We start from the raw sequence: 23,291 nt of genomic DNA, 5'->3' as shown, positions 1-23,291 counted from the left end.
GTGTCGTCGTGGCCTAAATTGTGCCCCCCACCCCCGTCCAGAATCATATGTCGAGTCTCTAACCCCCAGTGTGACTGGCTGTATTTGAGATGGGTCCTGTAAAACAGTAATTATAATTAAGGCTAAAAGAGGTCATAGGGTGGCACCCTAACCCCAGACAGTTGGTATTTTCACAGGAAGAGGAGGAGATACCAGGAGTGTCTTCTCACAGAGTGGTGGCCTTGTGAGGGCACAGCAAGAAGACACCATCTACAAGCCAAGGAGAGGCGTCTCAACAGACACCAGCACTCCCAGCACCTTCTTCTGGGGTTTTGGGACACCAGACGGTGAGGACATACATCTCTGTGGTTCTAGCGCCCGGTCTTCGGTGTTTTGTCACCGCGGCCCTCACAGGCCTGTACCCTCCCTGACCGCCACACCTCAAACTAGCATTATCGACTGTGCTCTTCGTTTTTCTGCAGAGCAGCTGCCACTGCTCAACATGGAACGTGTGTATCTCTAGATGGTGGAGAGGCAGTGAGTCGAGTGTAACGGAAGAGGGTCCGGGCTCCGTGTTCACACCCCGGATCTGCCGCAATGTGGTCCTTGGTGAGTCTGAAAGCACCATGAAATTTTTCTTGTAAAGTGGTGATGATGGGAATGGTGCTTACTTCAAAGGTGTTGACATGAGCCTGGAGTGAGACAGGACTTGAGCCTACCTGGCAGAACTCAGACACCTACCTGGCACAGTGCATGCCTGCTGTAAGTGTTATCTACTGTTGCACATTGTCTGTCTGCTCCTGGTGTGCAATTTCATCAAGTCAGGGACTTTGTCTCATCTGTGGATATGCCCATAGCCCACAGATCGGTGTCTCCCGGCATGTGTTAAGCCCTCAATAACGATTCTTACCTACAGATAGGAAAAATGAAAGCTGGTGGACCATTTCTCAAAGGTTACAGAGAATTCACATTTTTTAGCGTCACTTCCGTGATCATATTTTTTACCGAATGAGCACCTACCTTATAAACCACCACTGTCACATGATTTCAGAGTCCTTATTTCTGTGCTGACTGTAGTACTGGTGCCAAGTGATGCCACTTTAGTTGACATGCACTAGTGAGCTGAGTTCAGTGGGATGGTTGACGAGAGGCAGAAGACCATGGGCTTTCCTACTCCAAAGGCTCCCACTGGAGTAAGTCAGGGCCACACTGACGTTGTGAGTGATGCTGCATTTCAGCAAAACACCAACAGCCTCGTGAAGTCAACGTACTTTATTTGAAACCTGTCAGTTTCGTTTGCCTTTAATTTCTTATCCTGGCTTTGTAGCTGTGTGTGTTCTGATAGGGCAGGTATCAGTCAATGGCACTTCGGCACTTTTCCACTGACAGACTGCAGGACGTCCACAGTTCTGTGTCCTGTCGTTATAATGAGTCATACTTCATGGCTCAGTCAGATGAATGTGGAATCCAAACCAGAGGCCCAATGGGTTCAGTAGCATCGAAACCTCCAATAGGTCACAACTGTCTAAGGAAGGCTTTCGCCCAGCTGTCATTAGGAATATTCAATGGGTGGTCTAAGGGTAAGACTCAAGGAATTTCACTCCCAAATATTAACATCCACAATCACTTGTGCCTTAAATCATTATGCAAATCAATAAAGGGAGCATTCATTATTAAGGAAATCAATCAACAGGGCAGTTTAATCCCTAATGCAATATGTCTGTCTATTTTCATGGGTGTATATTTTCCAATGTATTAATGATAATTCCCACACGTGGTAGAGAGCCAGGCGAAGAAGTTGCTGTCTTTGTGGTAGCAAATGGCACATTCTCTGTGGAACCCCACCCTGAAATTCGGGAAATCAGATGTATCACCGGGGTTCTAACACTCATCTTTATACAGTTTCTGTGCCTACAGAGCAGAACCCCAAGCGCCCAGTTTGGATTGGGATAAGGGCCTTTACTGATCGAAGTTCTCAAGCTCTGGAGCATGTTTAATAAATTCTGATATTTAATCTTTTAGAAGTTCCCAGCAATGTAGCATTTTTTATAAAGAAAAACTCTAATACCAGTATGACTTCTACTTATCTCTGTATAATTATTCACGAAGGACTGTTCATGTCATCTCAACAGAATGCCTGTGCCCTTCTTCCCCTGCCATCCCCTTTCTCGATGCTTCGTATCTTGCTATCATGCTGAAACAACCTATTCTGATCTTTTTTCTCCTCAGTCCATTTTCTCGAGCACTAAGTGCTCATGAACCAGGTCAGATCATGCACTTCCATGATCAAAGACCATTGACTGGTCTTCCTTGTCCAAACAGTGGAGTCCTTAGTAAAACATTCACAGAGCATTCACAAGTCTACACGCTTTGAGGCTACTCTACTTCCACCTCTTAAGATGCCCTCTGGCCTGAACCCCATCTCATTTAGTCACTCTCAGTTCTTCCCTGTCCCTTCAAAACCACATCCAACCCTACTGCCTGCCACACACCAGTTTAAGGAGGGCATCCCTCAGCTCCTCATGCCCAGGCTCAGCTCACGTCCTATTTTTCACAGCTTCAGCCCAATTTCATAACTGGAACTAATTAGTCTCCCATTGCATTCATTGCTATGTCAGTCTTGGAGTTCGCATTACTATCATGTCTATATTTGCTGGTTCCCCTCACTTCCTTTGTCTGGGCTTACTGACTGGAATGAAACAGAAAGAAAGAACATGACAAACAGCCTGCCTAACAGCTGCCTGAGTCTCCCTGGTAATGTCACCTGGTCATGGAAGTTTCTTGTGGATTGCCACTTTACAAATTAGCATCATGTTCAAACTGGAAAAGCCCCGGAGAGGTCGCTCATTGGAGGGCACACAGGAGATATCACAGCACACCACCCTCATCTCGGTTACTCCAGATGCCATCCTCGAATTAAGATGTCTCTTTCCTGAGAGGAAGCTGTCTACTAGCTTCTGCTCAGAAATGCCAGCCAAGCATCTCTAAGACCCTGCCCACCCTTATTATTTTATAATTAGGGGCCCACTTCACAGCTGAGACTGAGTCTGCATGGCCATGCAAAATCCTTCCTGAAAGGACTCAGGAGGCCCTGCCAGCAGCAAGTTCATGTTGGACTGTCCGCCACTCGCCAAAGCCACTGCCCGGTGGGGACAGGAGAGGGGCTTAGAACATAAGAGGCATGAACCAAAGAGGGTAGCTGCCAATGTCCCTCCCCCCACAAATGGTACAATTTTTCCCAGAAATCCTTTTAATTCTTGCAGTTGGTTTTAGCTTAATAGATTAGCATCTTTGAAATTTTTCTGCTGAAGCAGTCAGTGAGAATGTAACTTACTCAACAAGTTAACATAGTTTATTACCCCTTCTTTTCCCAGAAACTTTACAGTTCCCACACAGCCCACATCGTTCCCAGTTAGGGCCCACCTTCTGATGCAGATAGATGGTGGGCCCCAGGAGTGTGTAAGCAGAAGTGAGCTGAGAACACAACTCCCAATGCGGGAAGCGAACTCTCGTGCATCAAGGGGAGGAGGAGGGGCCCCGTTACCATCCATCCTGTCGTTATCACGTGTGGCCATTGGCTCCGTGCGGTTCTCCTCTCAGAGCGCAGGACGATGACTTCCTCTCCTCTGCATGCCCAGCCTCTAGTCAAGAGGTTGTGTTCTAGTAGAATTACATGTCTGCTGAATAAGGGAATACACCAGTGCACCTCTCAGAAAAGCATTCAGAGCAAGACATTCTAAGAAGAGCTCTTACATATGGAAAAAACATTGTTTTTCTTTACTTGAGATTAGTTGTATCAACGAAGTATGAAGAAAAATTCACTTTCTCTAGACAAAGAACATTTCACTCACTGGTGTGTTAACACGGCTACTAAGTCCTTTTAAGTCCAAAATTTAAAAAATGCAGAAAAAAATTCTTCCTACTTCAAGGGTTATGTGAATGTATATATATAAAATGGTGAAGTTTGCTTGAAGTCAGGTAATTTTCACTCTAGATAAACTGAATACAAAGAAATCTAGGCCTCTGGTGTCATCTCCAACCTAGCCAGATAAATACTCTCCAGAATGAAGTGGAAGAATCACCTTTGAATTCCTCAACACTGAGTTACAGAGTAACCTGCCAGCAATCCTCTCAGAGTCCATGGGACTGTTTAAATAGAGCAAAGTCCACGAAAAGTGCCACTGAGATGGACTGAGCAAAGGCCAGGTCCCCAGAAGAAAACAGGAGCGGACTGAGCAACCCTGGTCCCCAGTGCACGCCTCACTGCTCCGGGCGGGCTGCGGGGCTGGCCATGAGCCCTGTGCTGTCCTCATTCCTGAGGGAGCTGCCAGGCTGGTTCCTGCTCTCCGGAGTCTTCCTGCCGGTGGCTTTGCTGCTGCTCCTTCTCATTGCCTACTTCAGGATCAAACTGATGGAGGGTAAGTACGCCACACAAGGCAGGGGTTGGATGTCCTTTCCCACAGCACAATTTTGCAACAAGCCAACGGGAGGGCAGTGTTTTCTGGGAGGCCTGGAGCAACACATCTTTTTGATTTGTATGTTCTTAAGAAAAACTCTCTAAAGATATCATCATCGGTGAATGGGGCAAAGTTTAATCCTTTCCAGGGTGTGATCAGGGCTAGGCTCTTAAAGGCCTCCCGGGGCGGGGTTGGGGGGACCCTTAATGGCAGCCTCTCACAGTCAGACTACCAATCAGCAGTTTCAGTGTATGGTTTGCTTGTCTCTGTCTCTCAGGGAGATAGACTCCCAAACGTTAAAAGGTTTTTCACGTTCTGCTTTCTCCCTGTGAGATGAGTGTGTGCCTGTGAGTGTGTGCACACACTTCTTTCTCAGCCACTGAACTTCTAATGAAACCCGCCTAACACTGCAATGTCTGGCAACATGCCAGGCCCTAATAGGGACCTGATGCTTGGTGTAAACTTTCCATGAGGCTGTAGACTCAAGGGGGGGGAGGAAAAACCCAAAACCAATCAACCAAACAAACAAAAAAAACCTCAGGAAACTTACAGTGATTTAGACGTGGGCAGTTGGGTCCTAAATTGAAACTGTTTGTTCTGCTGTAACATTGAAAGTAATAAAACAGGACTGTAACTTGAGAGACTGTCTGTTAATAGTGTGCCCAGCAAAAAATGGATTAATGTCATAGACATTAATAGTATCTTAGCAAGATCAACAAAACAGTAATATTTCTTAAGTTAGAGGGTATCATATTAAGGTACTAAATAAAACACGTTTAAAAACCCTTTCTCTCCCACGAACACTTAGCAAGTCCAAGCAATGCCTTCATGGATAGTATTACATAAACAGATGTTCAGAATTCTGAATGTGATCACATATGCTCTAAAATCGAAGAGAAGTACAAATGGGGATATCCATTTTTATGAGATTTAGAACATACAAAATCCTGGAGGACAGAGAGTGCATTGTGGAATCATTAAGTTTTCGATCATCATGTGCTCAAATATCCCCCAGACTTTCATTTTTCGTGTCTCATTTTTATGAACGGCTCGTATTGAGTGCTGCCCAGCCGTGGCCCGCCTTGCTCCACAGCACTTGCGTGATAAATCGTTTTCTTTATTAAGTCAGTTTATCCTCCGCTGCCCCAGGACCAGTTGGCAGGATGCTCAGCCGCTCAGCCACTCACTACCACCGAGCCCTGGAAAAGAGCCTCTGAAAAAGGAAAAGGAAAAATCCCCCAACTCCCAATAACAGGGCCCCTTCAGAGTTCTCTGAGCAGGTTTAATTCCTACCCGCTGCAAACGTGTCCATTTTGAAGGTCTTTTAAAGCTGTTAAAATGGTCATTGTTAGTCGCAAGCACGCCAGGCTCCCACTGCCACGGGGCACCAGTGGAGCCGTGCTGGGGTGCTGACATCGCGGTCGGGGACTTGCATAGCTCGCGTCACTGCCAAGTGTCATCTCTAACTGCCGCTTCAGTGAGATAAAATTTTAGTGTATCAGAAATTTTATGTATCAAAATTGATACACTAAAATTTTAGTGTATCAAAAATGTACCAAGCAGTAAATGAGGCAAACAACAGGCCGAGATAACCTCCCGAGTCCCCGCCTTTAACTGGCCTCTACTTATTAGTTATCGTAGGTCACACCATTCAGTGGGACATCTGGTATTTGGGACAAACTACAAAAAAAAAAGCATGAATCTTGGTTTTATAGCTCTATCCCTATGCTCCAGGGGAAATCATCTATAGTGTGCAAAATGTACATGGGTCTATGGGATTTTAGTCTTTTAGATAATTCTGAGGTATAAGCATATCAATCACATTCCTTCAGAATGCCCTGGAAAAGTGAACTTGCCCTTGAGAGTGTGCCCAGCATCCCAGGGCTGATGCTGGAGAAAATGCAGGCAGGGCACTGCTCCCAGGCTCAGGCCCAGCGTTGTCCGGTGTGTTCGTCCCCGTGATCACCGCATGGTGACACCCTTCCACCTTCAACAACACATCCTTGCTGTGTCAGTTGTCTAGAATCAGGTCTCAGACAAAAAGGATCACCTTCAGTTTGTAGCTCAATCCAATCGGAACTCCTTCTGAAGCATGTGCATGAAGGAAGCAGAGGGCCTCACCGACCTGCTCTGTCTTCACATTTCCTTCACTCCTCTTTTTCTAAATTCTTATAGGTGACTGAGCTTTTCTTGACTTCTGCACTTGCTGAATTACAGGTCTGGCCTACCCATCTCAAAGCCTCCATTTTTTGCAATATAGCATCTAACCCAAGAAGGTCAGCCTCACGGGATGAGGGCAAAAGCTCTCTAGGTGGGACCCTTTCACCAACTTTGAAGCTAGCTCCAAATCTGCATTAGACTTCTGGATAGGAAGAGTTCTCGCTCCTTCATTCATTCAACAAATATTTAAGAATCCATTGCACCATAAACCAGGGATTGTCTTAGATAGTGGGATAGATTTTTTTCCTTTGGGCTTGTAGAACTGAATGAAAGAAAACAACTCAGTTCTCGAAAACCACAAAAGGCATCTGGCGAAATCACTAGATGCTGAAGGAGAAATGCTGCAGATCCACATGCTTCTGGCTCTGGCCTCGTTGGACGTCTGGTCAAAGGGCTGTAAGAACGACCTGCCCTTTCTCCTTATTGTCTCACAGTTAGAGTTGCACACTCCCACCAGAGGTAGGATCTTCTAAACAGCTAAGGCATGCCCCCCATTCTGTGGTTCTTCTCCACTGGCTCTCAATGAAGTGTGCCCTGGCCTTCCATACACCAGGTAAGAAGTACGGGGGAGTGAGTGCGGGCGTGAAAGGAGCTCACAACAATCTGTGCAGCAGCCACGTGCTGTACTGGGGGCCCCCTCGGAAGTTTATTGCCGGGAAGAACCCTGATGACTCCTAGCACTCCATCACTAGTGGCCTGCCCACAAACCTCCTGTGGAGGCTCCCGAGACAGGACTGCCCAGCTGACTGGACTGACAGTCTTCCTTGCTGTCAGTGTTCAGCCTGTCGAGACTGGTTCCCAAGCGTGGCAGGGTGGAGAGATTGGAGTCCTGGGCGCTCTTCCTTACAGTTACCCGGCCAGGGGGCAGTTGAGGGGTAGGCCACACTATGTTACCATCTGAGGAATTCACTATTCAAACACCCTTTGCTTATTTTCCACCTGCCAACCCGCCCCAAGTGGGATCTGGGCAACCTTTTTTTGCAGCAGTTCTTGATTAAGTTTTATAGCATTAGCAAATAACCTTGGACTCAGCAAGCTTTCACTTTTGTGTAGATCTAGTCCCTTTTAATTCCAAATTCTCCTGTCTTCTTAAAGCTCTAAAAACATACAGCATTTAAATATATAGTTCTTTTTGTACTCACTTTCCTAAAGGAATGTAGCAATACCTTCTCTCCAGTTTGAGGACAAATGAGATCTCTTGGCCCCAAATAAAATATCACCAGTGTGTGTCTCTATTTAGCAGCTCCCATTTAAAAACTGTAAACAGATGGTCTAATGTCATATCATTAATCTTCCAACCAGGATTATGGCAAGTGTAATCATTCCTAGTTTGTTCCTGTAAAGAAAGGGACGTTGACAGATTAACTGGTGTGTTCCCTGAACCCCAGAGTCCTGCGTTCTAAAATAGAGAATTGGTCTGCCTGGCTCCAGTCCATCAGACAGGAGAGGCATATGAAGATGTGATGGAAAGCATGTGGAGGTATTGTAATTATTCAACATTAATCCCTACACTGCCAACCTTTGGAGGTAATGGTGCACGTAAATTTAATTAGTATGTAGAGAACATCAATTTTCTCAAAAAGGAAGAAAATTATCTAACATCCTGTACCATTCAGTCTGTCAATGGCCTTGAGGAGTAGCTCTTGAGGTGGGGGTCTGAGTCTTGAACTTTCCATTGCCAGACGCTTCCTCGACCTTGAGTGGACATTCCGTGTCTGGCAGGGTAGGACTTTTGATTGCCTTACCTCCCCAAATACCGAGATTCCTAAACATCTGTTTTTAAGTGCCACTCTTTGTCCCCAAAATACTATAATTCTGAGCAAGAACAAATTGCTCTAGAAAATAACCAACATTGCCAAAACTATTCTTATTTTTAAAAATGTGTCTATTGAATGCCTGAAAGCTTTTGGATGGCATTAGGTCCAAAATAAGGTCAGGTAAGTGACCAGGTTCTGGCCTTCCGCAGCTAACATTCTCGGACAGACACCCAAGTATTGAAAATGTCCAGTGTGGCCAGACCTCCCTCACTGAACTTCATATAGACACACTTAGTAGTCAGCAATCACAGTATTGGAAAAAATCAGAATAATTACGGGTTGGCAGAGTGAAGTTGTTAACAGCTCAGACTATGAGTCAGACCAAATGGGGTTTGCACTCCAGATCTCTAACAGTGTCCGCTCAGCCTCTTGAGGTTTGCTTCTTCATCTGTAAGATAGGAACAGCAGCAGGGTGTAGCTACGGGGCTGCTGTGGGCAGATGGGAGGCGACACCTCTGAGGTTCTTCATGGTGCCTGCTCTGAACAATTTTCAGCCATTATTACCCCTGCTGGTTTATCAATTCCAAGAACGAAGTGTTTGTGTCATGATAATAATGTATCATTACAATTATCTTGCAATAATTAAGCAAATTTCCCAAGGTCACTCACCTAAAAAATGGTAGAGTCAGGATTTAAACCCTGGGTAGTTGATCCTCTCACCCAATGCACCACCCTGAGGGTATTGAACATGGAGTAGGGGTTCCATAGATGTCTGCTGAATGAATGAATCCTTCTGACCCAGACCAACAAACTCGCCACCAATATGAGAGACAACTGGGGGTGGGGGACGGGGGATGGGGGACGGGGAAGAACTTACAGACACAGACAACAATGTCATAATTGTGGGGGTGTGGGGAGGGGTAAAGGTCGAAGAGGTATAGAAGGGATAAATGGTGATGGAGAATACATAAATAAATAAATCCAAAAAAAGGGCAGCTAGGACAATTTGAAACAAGATAATAATTTTACAAAAGCTTTAAGAGGATTGATCCATCTCGTTCTATAACATCTAGTTCTAATTACTGATGGTAGTGATTCTTTGGTATAATGACAATGCCCTGGGTCAGGAAGATCATATTTTTCCCCAAAAGGGAAAATGGTTATTCATAGAATTTTCCACAGTAACAAACAGGGGGTCACCTGCCTACTCTCACATGTCTAACCTCTCTCTGTACCAGTGTAGATGCAGTGAAATAAAATCATAACCACGTTGCAAGCTCTCTCAGAAGGATAAATTTTCCTCCCGCTTTCTGCATTGTGCCTAGCACAAACTGTTTGCTGGAGAGAGAACTCATCGTCAATTGACGAGCTTCCTCTTGGACTCTCCGTTTTATTCTCCGCTCTTAGGGTTCTCTTCTTTCGATTTCAGTGTTCAGGTTGGCCATTTTCAGCTTGACAGTTTGCATCTAGTTCCTTATTCAAAGCGCTGGTCACTCAGTTTAGCTTTTAAAATTAAAAGTAAAAGGAAAGAAATTACTCATATTCCAACAAGCTTATATAATCTAGGCCAGGGGTGTCGGACTCATTTTCACCGGGGGCCACATCAGCTTTGCGGTTGCCTTCAAAGGGCCAAATGTAATTTAGGACCGTGTAAATGTAACTACTCTTTAATAGTTAAGCGGGAGCTCAGTGCTGCCACTACTGGGGAGAACAGGTGCCAGGCCAGATAAAACAAGGTGGAAGGCTGGATTTGGCCCGCCGGCCTTGTGTTTGCCACCTGTGACCTAAGCCATGGGCTGTCTCAAGCAACACTTCTGGATTAGCAATGCTCTGTGTGGAAGGGCAGTGTAACTGAGCGGTGGACGGTGTGAGCTGTGGAGTCACACTGTCTGGGATGGAATCCTGAATCCGCCAGTTTCTGTGATCCTGAGTCAACTGCTCCCCCTTGATTTCTCTCTGCCTCCGTTTGTCATCTGTAACATGTAACAATGGTGACTACAGCAAAATGTCATTGCAAGAATTAACTACGGAATGCAAGGGGCTTCATGCAGAGTCTGGCACACAATAACTGCTCAACAAATATTAGCTATTAGACCCCGAGGCTCACATAGCCCAGAGTTTGTCACCACTGATGCATGGGTACCTTCTCCAGACAAAGATGACAATTGGTGAAGGCCTGGAAAACTCCCTGTCCTGGGGCACCTGGCATGTGCAGGGCCTGGCAGGGACAAATTGCTTGGATTTGACATGGGAGCCAAAAGGAACATTTTCAGGTTCAATTGTATAAATATGTGTTATCTTGCATGAGATTGCAAACCCCTGGTCTCTGGCTTGAATAATTTGTGAGTTATAAGTCTGAAAATAAACCTTTTAAGAATAAAAAAGCAGGTTTACTTGTGGTGGTGGGGGGGTTGTTTGTTTTGATACATTAGATCTCAAGGGATGCTTGCAGGGATCTCAAGAAACATCCCAGAGCTAAAAATCAAATCTGCTGTTGCCAAGAGGTAGCAGTTCATCCCACAGAACAGAGAACTCAGGAAGATGGACACAGTAAAAGCACAGGGAGAAAAGTGACTGGGACATGGCGGGGAGACATGTCAAATGCTACAGAGGAAGAAAACCAGAGACTGAAAAGTGCCACTAGATTTAGTATAATTAGAATATAATTGGCAAGTTTTTAAGATTTTAGTGAGAGCAGCTTTCACTGAAGTTACATTTTAAGCAGTTAAGTATGTGTGTTCATGGTAAAAATTTGAAACTGTCAGTTTTCAGTAAAAAATGCAGAAAGGTAAAGGAAGAATAATTTGACATATCTAAGGACTGCAAAGGCCCAGACGCATTTGGGGTGAGGGGAGGAACAGGGACAGAAAACCGATCTTACTCATTTCTATTTCCCCAGCTCCTGGCCTAGAGACCCGCCTAATAAATGCTTATTGAATATGAGGACCTTAATAAATTTAATCCACACTTAATCTACTACAAATAAAACATACTTAGCATGTAACAACTTTTTATTACAGTGCTTATCTGTCCACTCCACCCAGCACCATTCTTTACAAAGTGTTCACATGTCTTTGGAAATGGTTGAGGAGGTCAGCAGAGTTCCTGCACTAGGACTTGCTCGGAAGACCTGGAGTTCTGTGCCCTGCTGGGGCCACGAGTATAGAAATGCCGGACAGTAACCACTGTGACACTCAGCTGTTTCCAAAGTACTAACTGATGTTCTTCCTTTCAGTCAAAGAAGAACTGTCCCAGATTCCTGATCACCGACACAATCGCGAGGCCAGCTCCTCCCTGTACCACCGTAGGAAACGAAGGTGACCCGTGGGGACCGATCATCGGCTCGAGTGCACTGAACCTCTGCTCAGAGAGTGATGGTCATCCACTTATTCTGCAACAGTTCATAAACAAGAGCCACAGCAAGATGCTCGTTCTGAACCATATCTTAAAGTGGCGACTATTATCTAAGACTTCTTTGAGACTCAGCTTAAATAGCAGTTCTTCAGAGAGCCCCAAGATTGCAAGGTTTTCTTGGATGTGCTCTATGGAGTGGACACATTGTAACTTTCTAACTTTTATAGGACTAGGTCCACTCTGAAGGGCATACTTTAAAAATAAAATCCCTAAACATCAATATCACCTAATCCTGTGGAAGCCCACATTATTTTAGAAGGAACTGGTAGAAATCAATCAACGGGCAGAAGGTGAATGGCCCAAGCCCCGCGCGTTTCCCAGGAGAGCACTGACACCTCCTCCTCCTGCACTTGCACAGCTCTTGACACTTTCGTAAGCGTCGTTCTGGCCCTGCCTTTGCTCCTCTGCTTCTCTCCTTCTCCCAGTTGCTTTCACAGCCACATTGTCAAGTCACCGAATGAGTGCCGTCTCTGGACGGTATGGTGCACCCACGCATGAGGCTTTCAGCATGACGTGACTTGGAAATTCTGGCAGTTCGGCGTTGGCAAAAGGAGAGCAGAATATTCATCTAACTCATGAGAGAATAATTCAAGACTTTGCCTTTAAAGCCAAAACATCAGGGAGCCATTTCTAAATGAGGAAGGAATTCAACATTTCCCTGGCAGAATTCTCTCTCAGGGAGAGCCCCAAACAGCTAACACAGAAAACTTAAATATTTAATTCAAGGTGGTAGTTAAAATAGTGATTACTATTTTCCTAGTTAACATAAACAAAAGATGCTTAATATGGCCTAAGTGTTAGTCTGCTTTTATCCCAATATTTGTATATGAGTCTAACAGGCTACTCGAGTGATGAACTTTATAAAACATAATGAATTTGTTCACCTGTAAGAATAGACCAATTTCCATAGTGACATACAATCATATAAAAGATCATATGGATAATAAAAAAAGAGCAGGAATCCACCACCAATGCTGGGTATTTTCTGCTTCTTCCCCCGACCCTCAAATTCTTCATATGCATCCCAGGAGCTATTGGTCTCTCTTTGCACTTCCTGAAAAATACAAAACATCACCCTCTGACTGAAGACACCCAGCTCCATGTTTTAGTGCATTTGATCACAATGAAGATGTGTGCTGGAGCTTTTAGACTGGGGTAATTTAGAATAGCAGTATTCATGCCATATGGAAGAACAGTATTCTTTCAGTTCTGGGAGGGATCTCTTTTTAGCCTCTGGTGGAAATCAGCTTGTGTAAGAATGTTCTTTGGAACAGAAGGCGTGAAAGGATGCATCGTACTCCCAGCTGCCAGCCAAATCCACGGTTCGGTCACAGCGTTTGTTCACCTTCTGCAGACGAGCACTTGGGAAGCCTGACTTTTGGCTTCGTGGATGCCCTCCCACCACCTCAGCCTTTCCAGCTGTGGTGGAAATACATGAGCTCTAAGCATCCATGTTATCGGTGATAAGCATAACCAACTAACTTAAAGTAAGACCTATCCCTTTTGCTGCTGTTGAATGGAATGAGAGCGAGGGATTTCCAGTGAAATCATGAATAGAGCTGTGAATGTTTTTCTGTGTAGAGAGGAACAGAAATATGTGAGTTGTCCCATGGAGCGACCAAGTCCAAGGGCTTCACTGTGATCTGCTTGCAGGCACTGCTACTCTTTGACAGCGCTCCACAGAGCACAGCCATGCGGCCGCAGGGCCCTGCCTTCACTCTGCGGTGCTCACAGTCCAGTTAATGAAGGATGGGGTCCAGCCTGGACTGCTTCAGATCTTCATCATGGCTGCCCCCTTGACCAGGCCAACAGTCTTCCTACCTTATCTTACATTACCCTTAATTTTAAGCAGGGGCCAAAAATGCTCTCACAACCCTAAATGGCCTTTCATTTCCTAATCTTACTTCCTAACAGTTCCTGACCTTATTTCTAATGTGAGACTTTCAATAAAACACATTTTGTTATGTTGTCATTTAGTCAATGAGAATTTAGCACAGAATTTTTTGAAACAGAGCTAACCTAAAGTTGCAAATATCATCTTCCCATCTCTCCCATTAACAGCGTTGGAAATTGGGAAATTTGATCCCAGGAAACTGCAAATCCACGACCTCCCCTTCACAATCCTGATCTGTAGAAGCAGGTAAAAAAGATGAGGAAGGGCACACACTATGTTCCCTGAAATATTATTTGTAACCCTTTAAAAAAATAAAAATAGGCCCTGGCTGGTGTGGCTCAGTGGATTGAGCATGGGCCTGCAAAGCAAGGGATCACTGGTTCGATCCCCAGTCAGGGCACATGCCTGGGTTGCAGGCTGGGTCCCTAATAGGGGGCACAGGAGAGGCAACTCCACATTGCCATTTCTCTCCCTTTCTCCCTCCCTTCCCCTCTAGAAAGATAAATAAATAGAATCTTAAAAAATATATAAAAATAAAGACTTAGAATTAATTTAACCAGGGAACAGACTCTACCAGTGTTTAGATGGCACTTAGTAGCAACTGGGAAATCGAGAACAGATAAACACTTTTGTACACCAAGTACATTTTCTTGGAGTTTTGAGTTCTTTGGCAAAACTGTCTCTCAGAAACCACAGTTCAATCTTCTGGTTTGTTTTCTGAACCAAATGCCCTTGCAATCCTTGCTTTCTAACTTTGCAGTCAGCGTGGCACTCAGAAGAGGCCTCTGAGAGTATCAGAGTTTGCACAGTGGCATTCACACAGGCAAATGAGTGCTAGAAAGTAAACAAGAAACGTGTATCCAAGACACTCACATCACCCCCCAGATGGGGAATCTTAAAATATGTTCTACTTTTTATACATTGTGAATCCACATTCCAGACCCAGATTATGAGCAGAGGTTCTTAACCTTTAATTAATAAATACCTTTACAAAAGGCAATAAAACATCTTTTACCTCTAGGAAAAATGCATATAATCATAAATTTGGAAGTACTAGGGAAAAGCTTAGCCCCTTGAAATCCATTCAGGAGTCTCTGGTTAGGAAGTCTGCAGCCAGAGTCTTAAGAAAAGGTTTGGCTTGTACACCAGCCTCCTTAGCTGCCTCCACCCCTGACACTGCAGGGCTCCGCAAGGTCAGTCCTTCCTAACAGGCTTCCCCAGTGACCTCCGAACAGTGCAGAATTTTATCATGGGATTATCTCCTGTGACCTTGCCCTTGGTGGATTAACTCATGCACAGTATTATTACTCATAATGACTACCATTTTGCTGGGAGCATTTTTGGAGTGATGGTGGAAAATGCATCGCCATTTGCTGCATTCCATGCAGGACCGCCATGAGAACCAAGTAAAACAACACACATTTGTAAAACCCCATGAAACCGAAGGGGATCCTTGTGCATCACCCCCAAACTGTCTTGCTTTTGACGTACGATACAAAACTAGCACCTGACGTCGCGCTTCAGTGACCTTGTTGACCCCCTTTCTCATTCTATCATTTGGGGTTTTGAAAGCTCGGTTTATAAAGATTATAACATCCCGAGAAGTATTTTGTTAGAAATACTTCTAACTTCTAAATGCAAAATATACCAAATAAGCCAACCTTGGTGCCGTAATAACAGGTGACATTATCCACACTGTCCCCCACAGGTGTTCCTGACGTTGCTGGGACCCCTGCCCTTGCTGTCTGAGCTGAATCAGGCTGGGCCCCAAGTGAACACTGCATCTCCTTGCCTACTGGCGCTGCCCTGGACACACCTCCTATCACTGCAATCGTCTTTAGAAGCGTGGAAGGATATGTTCTCAAAAATCCCTGGCAAGATCAACCTCGGCTTTAAAAATGAATGTTATATACATAAGCTTTCTGATGAAAAATATATTTACAGAGCCACATTTGGTTCCATACTATTTCTAAGTCCTGGCTTGCTGAAATAGGCTTCTTCAGAAAGGAGAGTTTTGTAACCATTCTAGAGAGTGAGCAAGACCTTTCGAAGGTGAGAGAATTCAGGGGAAACAGATTCCAAAGGCAGCAGTCATGCACATTATATCTAAGACCTCACTTTAAATGACATGGGACAGGGATTCTCCAGAACATTTTCAGTGGAATATTCTCGTTGGTCATTTGCTGTGTAATGTTTTTAATGTTTAAAGGAAAATTCAGCACTTAATCTGGTGGGTCTCAGCCAAAGCCCTCGGCACAGCCCATTCTGCCTAACACCTTAAGGCCCCTGGAAAGCAAAGCAAAATGTGAAACAGAGAAGCTTCAGGTGATACAGCTAAGTATTTCCTAAATCAAAACAAAAAATACACCAAAAAACCCCCCAAAACAAAACACCCAAGTGAAATTATCCCTTGGAGGATTTGTAAAAGCTGTGGGTGACTATGAAGCAAAGCCAGAGGAGTCTGCCACTCCAGACATTAGATTTACAGACTTCCAGCACTGCCCTGGCTGTGTGAAATCGGTGGTGTTCACAGCAGCATCAAATCACTAAAGAGCTGAATGACAGATTTTACGAATGTCACATCCCACAAGGTAACAGGACTTCTGACTGAAAATATCACTTGAATTTATTTTTTAAACCTTTATAAAAAGAGAAATGACAAGGTTAGAGAATAAACCAACTTTATTTTATAACAGTATTACAGAAAGCAAAATATCATTTAATACAACTTGAAGCTGCTATAACCTAATCTGGCGTCATAACTATACATAGGGTCAAAAGCAAAGGACAACATGTTCAATACCATTAATACGTCCCTATCAGGTCTCCGGTGTCAGCTTTAATTGGTCTTTCTTTTAAGCGTCAGAACACCGCCACAGTCCCCACCTATTCCCCTCCCCAGTGTCCTCAAACCTGCGTGGACCGTCAAACGCTCTGAAAGACACAGACCTGCTCAGTGACAAAGGTCAGTCTTACATGTAGACAAGGAGGTTTAATACAGAGCAAGTGTTCTACCCAAACGTTCCGACAGTGGAAAGTATTGGAATATGGGTGTGTTAGGGAAGAAAGCACTAAGGTTTTAAGCTGCCTGAATATTTTAGTAGAAGGGAAGACATCGCCTTCTCTGTCCCCCCTCCTGGTCCTGGAATGCTGCCGGAGAGCACGCGTCCGGGGAGCGCGGGCCCTGTGGGGCGGCGGGTCTCTGAGCACAGTGCGTGGTCGGCGGCTGCCTCCCAATTCTCCAGTCAGGAGAGTCTCCGACTTTCTACTAACAGTAAAAAGTCGCAGGACTGGAAGTCAAAAAGGGTGCAATATAAAAAATATCCCCAGTAAATTTCTCAAACATTAGAAAATTTTCAAGATGTAAGAAATGCTTTTAATCTGTATTAATATGTTCTCATACAGTATATTTACTGCAATCTGAAAACTGTCAATATTTTCGGGAGTTCAGCGGGAAGAAGCTGGAAGAAGGAGAGCCACTACCTAAATTAGTCACAGAGTTTCCTTTCCGCACAACAGCACCTGTTCAAGCGAACAGCACCTGGCCAGCTGGGGCTGGCTTTGTTCACTATCATTGGATCAAAAATGAGTCATAAAAAGCAGGTAGTTGTACACAAAGTAAACAGGAGACAACAAAACTCTCTAATTAAAAAAAAAAAAGAAAAGGAAAAGAACCAAGCCATATTTAGAAGTGGTTATAAAACAAAAGAATATATTAAAATGCGAGGGAACGGTGCAGACCAGAGCTGTTAAGGTAAGGTTTGGTGCTGGCGTTTTAATTCTTCAGGCTTCTGGTCGTCGTTACCAGTCATAGTGTAAATTCGCTGGAGTAAGTGGTGTGGCGTTTGATTTGAAATGGTCAAAACTCTTCAGGTTCACAAAGTCGAATGTTGTTTGATAAATGACTTTCTAGAAGGAAAAAAAGAGACAAGGCTTAAATATTCCAAAGTCAGAGGCTTGAAAGAAAAATGTAAGTAACATTCATCAAATTCCAAACCAAACAACAGTTACTGACTAGTTCTATAGAACTGAAAAAATACTGCGTTCACCTGAAGATGCCGAAGGGCCCCAGCTCCACCCTCCAGACGGAGCATGTCTTGAGAACTGACAAGCACACTAGAAACAATCGGCAAGTAAGAAACCAAAACACAGAAAACAATAAAGACAGAGGTCCATTCACATAGTAAAAAAAGGGAAACAAATAGGTTTTAAAAGTAGAGTCAAGGGAGGAAGAAAAACAAAGTCAGTGCTGACTTCCGTGAAACGAACAGAAAGGGCACTTCAGGGGAGGAGCAGAGAGTGAGGCAAGAGGCCGGGAAGTGGGACCGCGCGTGGTGTGAAGACGGGCGCACAGAGGCACGCGCAGCGCTGAATGGGACGGGCAGGATGGAGAAGAAACGATGTCACCGGAGCCAAGTCACGGCATGCTGAGTACCTGAAGGTAAGGTAAAAAGTGAGGTCTATTGTTTAACATCAGACTGAGAAGTATGATCTTGATCTGATGGATGAAGAATGAATTCAGAAAGAACATTAGATAAAAAGACCAAATGTCAGTTCACTGCAATGATCCAGAGGAGCAGGTGAGAGGCAGCACTGACAGGTCCGAGGGCTGGGGGGTGGCGGGTTCACGAGGGGCATGTTCACGTGGGGCGTGGCCAGCCCGGGAGAAGAGGAGGCGGGGCTCACTCTCCTGTGGCTCTCAGCAAGTTCCAACACGGGCTGGGATTTTCAACATCGTGGCCTGACGTTTCGACATCACTGTGGCTTCAGTGTGATGAACGGGCTAAAGGCGGAGAGCGGGGAAGTCGGAACACCAGTCTGGGGGGCAGTGCAGCAGGGCAGGCTGCACGAGGAAGGTGACAGAGGTCAGGCATGACTGCTAGATGGCGAAAACCCAGATGGGAGTCGTTGCTGAAGGCACCGGGTGGAAGAGGGGATTTCGAGAGACACCACTGAAGGAGAGGACTCCGAGGCGGTGCATAGGGAAGGGCCCCAGAGAGCACCATGGGGTCTGCAGTCTGGAACCTCCAAACCAGAGGCCGGGGGGCAGCACACAGCCCCGAGCTGTCTCAGGGCCCGAGACAGAGATGTGCCTCACGTAAGTGTGACAGAAAATGAAAGACGTGAGTCTTGGGGGCCCATGATCAAAGGTAAGAAGGTCAGAGAAGGACTAAAATCGGAGTGGACTGGGAGGCGGACAAAATAAGGATGGTGAGTTGTCTCTGAATGAGAAAGGATTTAAGAAGATAACTGTTTCCTTTTGTATTTCAGCTGGATTGGAAGTTTTGGCAAAAGGTAGGTGATTATAGAGGATGGTAGAGAGTGCTAATTAAGGTCCTTTCTAAGGCCCACAGGTCCCAAATTAAGTCTTGTTTTAATGAAAAAAACCTCCTCGCCACGTATATTTATCACAGATATTATTATAACCTCGATTATTTAGGACAGATTGATTAATCAAATTCATTTTTCCCCACCCTGTTGTCTGCTTTAGGCTATTTCATTACTCATTAGTACTTCTGCTCGATTCTCGGCGGGGGAGAAAAATGAATGGAGAAAACACAAAGTCGTCTTTTTCTAAGTTGGTAATTACAAAAAGAAATGTGGGGGTGGTGAGGAGGGAATGGACCAAACTACCAATGGAACTGGACTCGGAAGTTATCTGTGGCCTCCAGTCACACTACCTAGCGATCTATTCTTTTTCTTCACCAGCTGTTAGCTCTGTGCTCTTTGCTTAGCAAACACACATTGTTTGCTGAACACAATGTCTAGCTTACACTATGGAAAATGAATCTCTGATATTAAGGTGCCAGGAGGCCTACAGACTGGACGAGGTTCGAGTCTCCATTGCCTTGGGGCTCCTTGTCACTTTATTTCATGGAATCTGTTTTCACTCAAAATTAAAATTTCAATTACTAAAATAAAGGTAAAATTAAGTCTGTTTAAAAGTCATTAGCAGACAAGCAGGAATCTAGCAGTGTGTTGGAATTGAATGAAAGACCTTGACCTCAAAGAGCTTCAACACTGACTGAAATACATTCCGAGAAAAAGACATAGTCATCCACATACATCCCAATATCATTTACTTTCATTTATTCACAATCAAACCACTAGAAAGTAAATAAATGCTTTCTGATAATAAGTATTGCAACTGATGTGTTCTTTGTATTCCAGATAAGGTTTCAGAATCAAAGAAAATTTCACTTATTGTAATTTTAATGTTAAATGCATTTTTTCTTGTTCTCTAAAAAACAGTAAATCAAATATAACTCTGAGTTAATGAGATATTCAGTGTTTCGGAACAGCCAGTTCCTTACTGTTCCAGATGAATAAAGAGTAACTTATCCTATGAAGTTTTTTATTTATACATCCACCTAGCTTTTTTTTTTTACTGCTTTTTACAGTTGAACACATATAAAAAACATATTCCCTAGTAGCAAGTATCTGACTTTTGAGCTGGGAAGGAGCAAAGATAAGGCTGAAATAGCACTAGCCATCTTTTTTTTCTTTTTCTAATTTTAATTGTTTTTCAATGATAGTTGTCTGTCTTTTACTCCCGTCCCAGCCCATCCACTCAGCCCTCCCCCTCCCTCCCATTTCCACCCCCCCCCCCGGTTTTTGTTCAGGTGTCTTTTATACTTGTTTCTGTAAACCCTTAGCACTAGCCATCTTAATTTGTGTTGTTTTGTCATGTATCTATGAGAAAAAAAAATAATCTGGCCATTCTAGACAGACTACAGTTTGGGTCTAAATGATTTATCATGTATCCCAATCCCAGTGAAAGCAAGGCACTCGCTCTTCACGTCCGAGCTGCACAGGTTTGGGAACTCGTTTTTTTTTTTAAAGCCTGAATGTTACCTCACATTCACAGAAATCTTGATATACACTGACAGGCATTAATTACTGGTATTAACTCAACTTGCTTCTACTTTTGACAACATCGTAACATTCACACCTGGAGTTCGGATAAGATCACGGCTATTAAGTACATGGATTATACACTCTCTGTATGTTAAAATTTAGTCAAACAAAATCCCAAAGCACTGTTTCCATGCTTCAGTGTCCCAGCCTTGGACTATACAATGTCAGTGAACATTTCTAACTACTACAGCGGCATTCCATAGCCTGTGTCCCCCTCTGCTGGCCAGTGTGAGAATAGGTTTGACACACTTGTGATTAAAAGGCTGTTTCATCAGATCGCAGGTCTCATCCTATGTCCAAACTCTTCAAGGATACATGCCAGTTACCTGCTTTGCTTTATGCCCTCGCTGTGGGTCCAGAGTGTTCTCAAAGTTACCTTTCTCAGGGTGCCATAATGAGCAATGGGGAACCAGTCAAGTTCAAGCACTGAAACCTCACCTGAAAAGCACAACCTTGGTCTCCAGAGAAAAGGGGCCCGCCCACATCGTGGTCTCAATCCTGAGTGTGCTCTACTCTAGAAATTGACTCAGTAAGTTGCAAATGTGCCCTTTTAAGAAAGTGTTTAACACAAACCACTCGAAACATTTCATTGCCTTTCAGCAGTAAAGAAAGATTCCCACAGGAGAGTCTCAGTAAAAAAATGGCAGACTGTGGTTTTTACACAAAATAATTAAAACAATGCAAGAAAATATAGCATTTCTTCAGATTAATGAAGATTCAATTACTAAAGGGCTGCAATATAAGCAGAGATTACAAGAATACGAATGAGACATTTAGGTAAGGCGCAACGCAACTAATTCTTAAATAAAAATCAGGCCCATGCACTTCAATGTAAGTTCAGTTTTAAATATAGTAGTTTATGAATTTCAGGTATTTCTAATGCTAACCTTTTATTCTTTCTTGGTTTTCAATCTGCATATATGGTTTCAATTTTGAAACAGAATTTCCATTGTAAAGCTATAAGAATCCTAGAACCAAAAATGCAAGTATGATAAATTTCCATTTGGTCAGTCTGGGAAATAGACAATTCTTACAATGGTGGTGTTACCACTATAATGAAGACCCACGAAGTTCTCAAAGTGCGGTCAGTAGTCCTTGGAAGTGGCGAAGACTGTTTCTGGCAATCATGAAGTCAAAACCACTTCATAATCACGCTAAGGCATCGTCCTTTTCAGGGTGTTGACACTTTCACCGACGGCATAAGGATGGTGAGCAAACCCGTTGGCATCTTAGCACATGTCAAGGCACCAAAACAAACTGTCTTTACCCTCTAGGCTCTTGCAGTGAAATAGAAAGAAAGAAAGCCAGTCTTACTTACTAAGGATGCTGTTCTTAGTCTCACGGCCCGTGGCTGTGCCTTACCCTTCTGTGTGGTGAAGTGTGAAACACCCATAAAACAGGGCGGTGCCCACGGAGGAGCAGTGGGTGTCCAGACGACGCCCATCTGTGCGAATGTTAGAACTGTGAGTTAAAGAAGCCACTTTTCCCATAAAATACCTTTTTACCTGAGAGAACTATTGACAAACTGTGCTGTTTAATTTGGGTATTTGGCAGGCATTTTCCTGAAAATGAAGTGAGACTGTCACTTCAGGGAAAACAGTAAACAGTGACTCGTTGCCAATGATTAAACTCAAGTTTTCAGATAAAAATCAGAATTTTGGAAAACTGTGCTTTGGCCACCGTGAGCTTCCTATAGCCCCCCAATATTTAAAATCTCTTCTGATGAGACCAGTAGCAACCACTGATCTTTCTACCATCAATTCATTTGCCTTTTCCAGGATGTCATATAGTTGAAATCATACAGTATTGTAGCCTCTTCAAGACAGGCTTCTTTCACTAAGTGAGTATGTTTAGTTTAACACATATTTTAAAAACTGATTTATAATATGGTAAATTTCAGTTTCTGACATACAATGTGGTGAATCCTAAAGGATGCAGCTCACACAAAAGAAGCTCTTTGGGCTCAGTCATTTGTAAGAATGTAAAGTGGTCCCCAGACCACACATCTCGAGTACTGTTTATGTCGAATCTGCTGATCGCCAACCTATTGCTGTTTCCTTCTCTCACAGATATTTATGTGTGTCGGCTACACACAGAAGGGAAAATCGAATCTTGTGTTTTTTCCCGTTTCGTACACACGACACTCACCATCTATAGGACAAATAATCGGCAAAGTGGGTTTGCCTGAACGTACGAATGCTGCTTTGGCGCCACTCCCCCCTCCCCAGGCTCTCCTGTGGGCCCTCTGAGACCCCGACTTAGAGCTCGGTCTTTCAGGACAGGCTGGGATCCCTGCTCTCCGCCCCCTCTGAATGCCAACTACACTGTGCATGACAACATACACACCAACACCATTTCACGTCAAAGACAAAAACTCAGTTCAAAGTTTGCTAGAATAACAAGTCACTTAAGTATTTCTGCTTTGGGGAAAGTCTATGTTGAGATGCTTTCCCAAATTTTCCACTTTTTAAAAAAATGCACCTTTGCACCGCTGAGGTTGCTTCCCATTCTGAGGGGGTTCCAGGAAGAACCACACCCTTGCTGTTCACCCCGTGATGGTCTGAGCTCTCTTTGTGTGTTAAAGCCAATTAAAATGCCTTTCCTGTGAGAAAAGGGTGAGCTACCAGTGATTTCTTCAGAACAATTAAATGG

At 44.1% G+C, this 23,291-nt stretch overlaps 2 protein-coding genes across 17 annotated transcripts in view; one reads left to right on the top strand and one right to left on the bottom strand.

Moving 5' to 3' along the window:
* Window positions 1-1,115: 1,115 nt before the first annotated feature.
* Window positions 1,116-16,392, top strand: SMLR1 (small leucine rich protein 1). The gene is given in 6 exon segments (XM_053664882.1): window positions 1,116-1,246; window positions 1,369-1,559; window positions 4,166-4,232; window positions 4,234-4,397; window positions 11,649-11,730; window positions 15,430-16,392. Coding segments are annotated over 6 exon segments (645 nt in total). The 3' UTR covers window positions 15,440-16,392.
* EPB41L2 (erythrocyte membrane protein band 4.1 like 2) overlaps window positions 16,386-23,291 on the bottom strand; it is a 200,949-nt gene continuing 194,043 nt past the window's right edge. For all 16 annotated transcript variants that reach the window (XM_037147870.2, XM_053664758.1, XM_037147875.2 and 13 more), the window contains one exon: window positions 16,386-17,630. The gene's annotated coding sequence lies outside the window, so the exon portion shown is untranslated. The remainder of the gene's footprint in view (window positions 17,631-23,291) is intronic.

This window comes from Artibeus jamaicensis, unplaced genomic scaffold (genome assembly GCF_021234435.1).
Source record: "Artibeus jamaicensis isolate MK-2021 breed Jamaican fruit bat unplaced genomic scaffold, CSHL_Jam_final contig_387, whole genome shotgun sequence".
Taxonomy (NCBI): Eukaryota; Metazoa; Chordata; class Mammalia; order Chiroptera; family Phyllostomidae; genus Artibeus; species Artibeus jamaicensis.
Note: the sequence above shows the minus strand (reverse complement) of the source record. Positions and strands in the feature narration are given on the sequence as shown.